The 9,320-nt window shown below is 41.4% G+C and overlaps 1 protein-coding gene across 1 annotated transcript in view; it reads left to right on the top strand.

Annotated features, from left to right (window-relative positions):
• GALNTL6 (polypeptide N-acetylgalactosaminyltransferase like 6) overlaps nucleotides 1-9,320 on the top strand; it is a 1,162,176-nt gene that overhangs the window by 964,845 nt on the left and 188,011 nt on the right. The window contains exons 5-6 of the mRNA XM_007457365.1: nucleotides 471-656; nucleotides 4,325-4,508. Of these exons, the coding sequence (XP_007457427.1) occupies nucleotides 471-656; nucleotides 4,325-4,508 (370 nt within the window). The remainder of the gene's footprint in view (nucleotides 1-470; nucleotides 657-4,324; nucleotides 4,509-9,320) is intronic.

Raw genomic sequence — 9,320 nt, 5'->3', positions numbered from 1 at the left:
GGGGGGGGGGGGAGATCTGTTTGCTTCCTGTTGATTTGAGAGGTATTCTTTTCTTTCCTGTGGTTTTACATGCAGTGTTTTCAACACAGAGAACACTAGGCAAAGCCTTGCCAGAAAGGGCCCTCTTGTTGGCAAGAGCCCATATGCTGGAACGTTCACCTGACTTCACCAGCAGGGACCCAGGGCTGATGCCCACCTGGGTGCAGGCTGGCGAGGCTGCCGTCTGGTGGCCCCTGGTCCACAGAAACCACAAGGTGGAGTGCCAGCGGGTCAGTGTCCAAAGGGCGGGGTTTGCATCTTATGGCGCATTCTGCAACTTGTAAGGAATAGAGACCCCTAGGCGATGAAACGAGAAGATGGGCTTCCGCTGGGCTTCACCGTTCACGCTCTCCACACACGGACGCCCGGGAGTAATTCTGCTACAACTAATGTCCTGTGTTCCTTCTGTCCCCGTTCTTCCTCCTTCCCAGAACACCTGAAGGAGAAGTTGGAAGAATACATGGCTCGGTTTTCCAAAGTGAGGATTGTTCGCACCAAGAAAAGGGAAGGGCTGATCCGGACCCGACTCCTGGGGGCGTCCATGGCCAGAGGCGAGGTCCTTACGTTCCTGGACTCCCACTGCGAAGTCAACGTCAACTGGCTTCCCCCGCTCCTCAGTGAGTGACCCTCAGCCCCTGGGGCTTCCGGGGGAGACGGGGGAGGGTGCCATGCGCTTCTATGTCATCCGCCATCCACAAAGGCTAGAGACCCCTTTTACGAGGTTTACAGTGGGAGCGGTGAATTCTATCTTAACTATTGCTGGGACGTATAGGTAACTAGAAAACCACATTGAAATTGACATTTTAGGTAATACCAACTGCAGTCTAACTTAAGGTTTGAAAAGGTTTGATTTCTTTAACTTAGACATTCACTGAGTAAACACTAAAAAGAAAAAGTATTCATTATACTACCTATAAGCACAGTATGATTAAAATACACACACACACACACACACCCACACACAGTTTAGCAAGTATCATAGGACTGTTAAGAGACGAGAGAAGTATTCAGCCCCAGAATACAGTTAAAGTATAAGCGCACTGACATTTTCCCAGGATTTATAAGCCCATTCTCTTTTCCACTCCAGCAGCAGCTTAGCTCCCTAAATATACGACCCCCCATCATGTTTACACACAATCCCTCAAACACTCAGAGCTGCCGCCCAGGTGATACATCTTAAATGATCACTAGAAGACTATCACTTGAACTGTTAGAAACACAAAAGTCCTGAAAACCACTCAAGCTCACAAACGTGCATGAGGTTCAGTCCAAGCACCAGTATTTTTTTAATTTCACAGTTAAGTCAGAGATCAAGCCCAGTAGTAGCTAAGGAATAAATTGTAAGGCTGAGGGGAAAAGTGTGTTCCTAAAAAGTTCTTGGTGCGCACATATTGAGTTCCTTTCTGTTCTTCCACATTTCACTAAATCAACTTTTATTGTAAATATATCCCAGGTCTTGGAGCTAAAGCCAGTTAACAGCCTCCTTCACAATAGCTGCCTCAGAAAGAATCATTTTCTATTGAGAACCGTGCAGGATTTCAGATAGAAGCAGCAAAGCTCCATTAGTAAACGATGTGGGGGAAAAAATCAATTGAAATTGTGTTGCCTTTGAAACAGGAAATGACCAGCAATTAAGGCTCCATGGCATCTCAGAGCCACACTCTCCCCCGCAGACAACCGCTCAGACACCGTAATCAACCACCCAGACACCCTAATCAACAGGGATGTTTCTATGCTCCTAATGGCCAGAGATTCCTCTGAGCTTTTAATTAAAAGTAGCTTGTCCAAGGACATAGCAATTTAGAGTTTCATCAGCAGCCATCAGTTTCCCTTAAAGGGAATTTGACCTATGTGGTGTTGAATACTCAAGTCAGCACAAGGCCTAATTTATTTATTATCCAAAGTAAGCCCTAAATGCCAATTATCAAGGCTCTGATTGTTCATATGCATCTAACAAGAAAAAAAAAAAAAAGGAAAAAAAAGGAAAAAGACAGAGAAGCCCACTTTTTCTCATTCAAGCATTTCTTTTCCTGTAGGCCTGATGGGTAAGAAATGATTCATGCTCAGGATCACTATCTTTTTTTATTTTCCTCTATCAGTGTCTTGACACATCCTCCAAAATGGAAAAAAAAGAAAAAAAAAAAGGTGGAGCCACACAGTTTCTTGGTTCATTTTTCACCTTGGGATTTTACCTGAATTTCAATTTCCCATTAAGAGTCCGTTTGATCCCTGGAAATTGAAATGTAGGCACAAGCCTTAGATGAAAAATTAGTCATGCTACTTTCACCCCGAGCTGGTGCTGCTGGATGAGAGCTGAGAGGAAATTTGAAGGGAAAGTTGACAGTTAGTTTAACAGACTCATTCTCTTTGGGTCACCTTGAGACTCCTTGTTGGTCAAGGAACTTGTAAATCAACCTGATTCTGAATTTGACTGAAGAAAGTCACTGAAACCTTAATACTCAAATACCTGCAGAGGTGATAGAAGAAATATTTTGGACACAGTAATGATAGTCTCCTCTGTCAAAGACATCTATGGGGGAATGCCACTTAAAGACTAAAGCCCACTGCAAGGCTTGCCCAGGTGAAAACGATGCCCACAGAGCTCTTGGTGGGATTAACTTAAGGAGTGAATGAATGAATGAAAGAGAAAGAAAGAAAAAGAGAGGGAAGGAAGGGAGGGAGGGAAGGAGGGAGGGAGGGAGGGAGAGAGAGAGAGAGAGAGAGAGAGAGAGAGAGAGAGAGAGAGAGAGAGAGAGAAAGAAAGAAAGAAAGAAAGAAAGAAAGAAAGAAAGAAAGAAAGAAAGAAAAGAAAGAAAGAAGGAAGGAAAGAGAAAGAAAGAAAGGAAGGAAGGAAGGAAGGAAGGAAGGAAGGGAGAGAGAGAGAGAGAGAGAAAGAAAGAAAGAAAGAGAAAGAAAGAAGGAAGGAAAGGGGAAAAAAAAAAGAAAGGGAGAGAGAAAGGTAGATCTGGGGGGAGATCTTCCATAGGATTCAGTGGTTTCCATGCCCTGCCTTATCACTGTCATCAGAATAATGATGCTGAAATAGCCAAACCTCATTATTTCTAAATTATGTCTTTTCTTTTTTAAAGATACTTAAATGTATTTTATTCCACACACCACATCCAAAGGTCTTCCAGAGAACCAAAAAGCAGATGTTTGCACTTAAAAGTTCTGCCTGTCTGACACTATTAGTTTGTTGTAGTAAATGCTGAAGAAATGCACACTGTTGGGAAGAGAACACTTCACATGTAGCTGTTCTAGGTCAGCCAAAGTACCTGTACGTGCCCTTCCCAGCACTGGCTGTTCAGGTCTCACATAATAACATCTACGAGGGAGGGGCTGGAGCTGCAACTGGGAAATAAGTCTCCTTTCTGCCTCGGAGAAGCACCATGGCCAACTGGAAAGACCCCAGACTTTAGCACAGGACCATTAAGCAGGGACTGCATCCTAATTCTTGCCGTCAAAAGATGAGTGACCTTGGACAAGTTATTTAACTTCTCTGAGCTCAGTTTCTCATGTGTAAACTAGGAATGATGATAAGAACAACCTCACTGGGTTGCTAGGAGGGTTAGGAACAGCCTGAGTATACTTAGTAGTTGCTCAAGAATTGAACAGTAGCAGGAATAGTAGCGGTAGTATCAGGCCATCTAACATATTTTCAGATATGATGAGAGAAGATAAAAATGTATAGCTTTGATAAACAGAGTCTATATTAAAGAACAGTAGCAAAATAGGACTTGGCAAAATCTCTGGTAAGCCTGAGAGCAAAGAATTCTGTGTATAATCTGCCAGCATTTGGGGGGCGGTGGAGGGACAGCCATCATGGCCATTGTAAGATTAGATGCTAAAAAAAAAACCCCATGAAGTTAAATATTTACATTTTGGAACCTCCAGAAAGCAGGCCAGTATTTTCTCAGCAGGCTCTAGCTGTATGCTTGAAGGAACACAAGGACTGTTTATACTGCACGCATGCTGGGTGCACTGTAAAATGACAGACTGGGGACAGGTCAGAGCAAAACTGTGACAGAGGGAGAGCCAAATGCTCTTCTCCAGGTATCTCTGGGACATCACTTTCTTCGAGGAAGATACCACAACACTAACTGCACCTAATCACTGTTCCATCATGCTAAGCCCAGCATTCAAACAGAGATTCTGCAAAGTGCTCTGAAGGCAACAGGGAACCAGACTGCGAGCACGATGCGTTAGGAAGGGCTTCTCTTGGCAGAAAAATGAGAGATGACCTGGGCAGGCGTGTCATTTCCTATTCTGTGCTTTCATTTTTCAGACCAGATTGCACTCAACCACAAAACCATCGTGTGCCCCATGATCGATGTCATTGACCACAATCACTTTGGGTACGAGGCCCAGGCCGGGGATGCCATGCGCGGCGCCTTTGACTGGGAAATGTACTACAAGAGGATCCCCATCCCTCCAGAGCTGCAGAGGGCGGATCCCAGCGACCCTTTTGAGTGAGTAGCAGCTGAGGGAGGGTCCAAGGGAGAAGGGGCAGATAACTCAGGCGTGTGTCAGCTGGAGACCCATCTCTAATGAAATGGAATAAAATGGGTGGCAAAACACTGGGGAGAGGTCAGACCTACAAGTTGTGTAAACTCACAAGCTGTGCTGAGTACATTCTTGAACTTTCAGAGCGTGAGAGGGCGTGTGCGGTATGAGACTCAGTAAAGGCAGAGTTCACAGCAAATGCCGTCCCTTTCAGCCGTTCTCTTAGAGGTTCTTAGAGGTTCTTTCCTCTAAGAGGTTCTCTTAGAGGTTCTTTCCTCATTTTCAGTTCCCTCTGTTCTTTCTGCTTTTCCCTAAAGGATTATCTAAATTAACTATTTTACTTTTCTTCATTAGGGAATGATATAAAATATGAACCAGTATTTAGGCCTAGGTTCCATGCCCTGCTGGGAATTGCTTCTTTATAAAGGAGGGCCATGTTTCGGATGAGCAGCTGCTCCCAGAACTTAAACTTGGGGAATTCAGTCAAATGACAGATCCAGAGTAGATGATCTTTGATAATATTGCCCCCAGTTTAGCTCCATACAGATGTAAGTTTACAGTAATCTATTGATTTCTACAAAGCTAAATTCTTTTTTTCCAATGTGGACATGAGAACTGTCTATGTCAAGAAAAAGAAAAACGTATGGCTCAGCTTGACAAACTATTAGGACCATTAATGGTTAATGGTGAGCTTTTTCCAAAAGTTACCCGGAGATTGCCCAAGGTATGCTATTATCTATTCCTCATACTTCACTCTTTTGATATCCTTAAAACCTTTATAACTTCGAAACTATTATATTTTTTCTTAGTACAAAAATAAATGTCTAGATCAAGGCTTTGCACACTAAGATTCTATTTAACATGCGTTAAAATCAATACTGTCTTTTTCTAATATTTTTTATTGATGTATAGTTGCTGTACAATATATATAAGTTACAGGTGTACAATATAGTGATTCACAATTTTTAAAAGTTATACTCCGTTTGTAGTTATTATAAAATATTGGCTAGATTCCCTGTGTTGTACAATATATCCTTCTAGCTTATTTTATACCTAATAGTTTATACCTCTTACTCCCCTCCCCCTGTATTGCCCCTCCCCCCTTCCCTGTCCCCACTGGTAACCACTAGTTTGTCCTCTATACCTGAGAGTCTGTTTCTTTTTGGTTACAGTCACCAGTTTGTTGTAGTTTTTAGGCTCCACATATAAGTGATATCACACAGTATTTGTCATTCTCTGTCTGACTTATTTCACTTAGCATAACATCCTCCAAGTTCATCCATGTTGCTGCAAATGGCAAGCTTTCATTCTTTTATATGGTTGAGTAGTATTCCATTGTATATATATACCATGGATGTATCTTCTTTGTCCATTCATCTATTGATGGACACTTACATTGCTTCCATAACTTGGCTATTATAACTAAATGCTGCTGTGAACACTGGGGTGCGTGGATCTTTTCAAATTAGTGTTTTGGGGTGTTTTTTTGGATGTATACCCAGGAGTGGAATTGCCAGGTCATATGGTATTTCTATGTTTCGTTTTTTGAGAAGCCTCCATGCTGTTTTCCACAGTGGCTGCACCAATTTACATTCCCACTGACAGTGTATGAGGGTTTCCTTTTCTCCACATCCTTGCCAACATTTGTGATTTGTGGTCTTTTTGATGATGGCCATTCTGTCAGGTGTGAGGTGATATCTCATTGTGGTTTTGATTTGCATTTCCCTGGTAATTAGTGATATTGAACATCTTTTCATGTGCCTCTTGGCCACCTGCATGTCCTCTGTGGAGAAATGTTTATTCAGGTCTTCTGCCCATTTTTTTAATTGGGTTGTTTGCTTTTTTGATGTTGATTTGTATGATTCTCTAACGCCATACACAAAAATAAATGGATTAAAGACCTAAATGTAAGATCAGATACTATAAAAGTCCTAGAGGAAAACATAGGCAGAACACCCTTTGATATAAATCACAGTAATATTTCTTTGGATCCATCTCCTAAAGCAAAGGACATAAAAGCAAAAATAAACAACTGGGACCTAATTAAACTTAAAAGCTTTTGCACAGCAAAGGAAACCATCAACAAAACGAAAAGACAACCTACAGAATGGGAGAAAATATTTGCAAATGATATGACCAATAAGGGGTTAATATCCAAAATATATAAACAGCTCATACAATTCAACAACAAAAAAACCAATACTGCCTATTCATTAATAACATGGGCTATAAAAGTTTACAGTAGAGAAACTCCCAAGTGCAAAAATTACTTCAGTGACTCACTTTAAATTACAGTAAACATTTGATAAACATCAGGAAAATGTTTCTATTCTCTAAGAGGACAAACTCTTGGGAAAGCAAAGGGGATTTCAAAAGACACTAGCCTGATAAAAACGAAGGGAAATCATTTCTTTTGTAATAAGCGCACTCATTAAGTATCCAGAATTTCTGAAAGAGGCCTCTTCAGACGCGTAAATTCCTGGAGGGTTTTTTAGAAGAAATAATGAAGCCCATCGTTACTCTTCCAAATACTTCAGCCAAGATTTAAAGGAGACTGAAAACCACCAGGGAAGTTTTTTAGTCATCCAAGGGAAGGAGTTTCTAGTAAGCGTTTGATGTGGGCCCAGCTGAGAGATGATCTTTAGACATCTCTGAAGGTAACCATCTGAAAGTCTTGGCAAAGGGGCTTAGGGTGGGATTTAAAGTCAGGTGGGTGTGGGAGAGGATACAGAAGGACCCTAAACACGGCGGAACTGTTATTAGATGGCAGCTGATGGCAGAATAGCCATGGTCCTCTTGCTACTATTCAAGTTTGCCATGTCGGAGAGCAAGGATTCATCCATGATAACTTTTCCAATAAGTACTGTAATCGTGACTGGATTATAACGACCTTCTACTTTACTTCCACTGTAACAGTGGGGCCCTGCTTTCTGAAGATGTGGGATCAAAATGCTAACAAAGGAATTTCAAATGGTGAAAATTCCAAAAATATTCTCAGTCCCTGCACTGACAGTTGAAATTTTTATCAGGCAGACCCCAGCTATGGCTATCAGAGTATCAGGCATCTTGCTTAACCCCAGAGCTGGCAGAGTTGCTAACTTTAAGAATTAAATTACCTCTGGTTGCTATCCTGTCGACAATGGCATTCTCTCCAGTACGACTGCCTTTCTGTTTTAAGTCCCTTTGATTCCTAGGAAGGCAGACACTTTAGCCTTTTGTAAAAAATGTAGCTTCCAGGGGGTGTCCACTTTGATCTTCGAAACTGCATTTGCCTTCCTGATAATAAAAGAATGCTCAGTTACCCAAGCGGCTCTGAGCAGTGTGTCAGCAATTCCATTATCTCGGCGGCCACCTGAATGCATGCATAAACAGAGGTGCTTTCAGCGAAAACTTGCTTCTCTAGATGTAAAGCTTTAAGATACACAGAACGAACGTGGTCTACGTATACATCTCTCAAGCCTTTCATGTTTTCCACTGGTAGCTATGAGGATTTCCTCGGGGGTGGGGTGGTAGGGGGAGAGTAGGCAGAGAAGTCGGGAAGAAAGGAACTACAGAGTAACATGGAAATGTATTGCAAATTCCAGGACCTTTCTGACAATATATATGCAAAGATTGTCTTTCTGTAGCAAGTTGATCAAATGTCCTGAATGACAAGACCTGAATTCTCCCATTGATCCTACCATTGTTGGAATTTTCTCCAACTAGTGACTGCAGTAGTGTTTTTCAACCTGGAAATCCTGTGAAATTAGAGGGACATGAACAGTATTTAACAATTAAGGAATTGAATTGAAAATTTCAGAGTATTATACGGGTATGTAAGTATAGCTATTGCTTCTCAGATATTTGATTTCAGTTATAATGCATATATGATCCCAGGTCATGATATAAATGGTGTTTCTTAATATAGGTTACACAGTCAGAAGAGTTCAAAATCTATCAACTTCCTAAACTGGGAATCAAAACCTTCATCAACCTGACTAGGAAAGAAAAGAAAAACTATAGATAACTTTGACCTCTAAGGAAAAAATTACTTACATTTGCAAAGAGATCTAGTTTTCAGACAAACCACTCCTAGAATATGAGAGACAATGCAGTATTCACAGTTCAGATTATCTGGCAGTCACAATTCTGATTAGACTGGATATATTTGGTAAATATTCTTGTCTTTTGAAAAAAAAAACAATGAACTATTCTCCTTTACCGGTAGCTTATATCATGGCATAATGCTCTTAGAAAATTCTTGGTATTCATAGCTTTTAGCAGGTTTCCTTATTCCTGGTTTATTTCTAGTGCAGGGCACTTGGGAATTGAAGTCTTCTCTGTGTGACAAAACATAATATGCTCCTTTAGTCATGATGAGAAAGGGGAAGATATTCCTTTGCTTTCTGACCACTAACTTATTTCTTCAACCTTATCTCGGCATCTGAAAGTTTAGAGAGAACCAGAAAGAATTATCTTATCCAACTTCCCTTTAACGCAAGCACCCCCCAGACAGCATCCAACACAGATGACCAGCCGCCTCCTTTTTTTTTTAGTGAATTATAGCTGATTTGCAGTGTTGTGCTAATTTCTGCTGTACAGCTAAGTGACTCAGTTCTGCACATATATACATTCTTTTCTTATATTGTTTTCCACTATGGTTTACCCCAGGAGATTGGATATAGTTCCCTGTGCTATACAGTAGAACCTTGTGGTTTATCCATTCTAAATGTAACAGTTTGAATCTACTAACCCCAAACTCCCAGCCCACCCCTCTCCCACCCACCCACCCACCCATC

Source organism: Lipotes vexillifer, unplaced genomic scaffold (assembly GCF_000442215.2).
Source record: "Lipotes vexillifer unplaced genomic scaffold, Lipotes_vexillifer_v1.1 scaffold668, whole genome shotgun sequence".
In the NCBI taxonomy this organism is placed as follows: domain Eukaryota; kingdom Metazoa; phylum Chordata; class Mammalia; order Artiodactyla; family Lipotidae; genus Lipotes; species Lipotes vexillifer.
The sequence above is the reverse complement of the archived record's forward strand: the minus strand, read 5'-3'. Positions and strand labels throughout refer to the sequence as shown.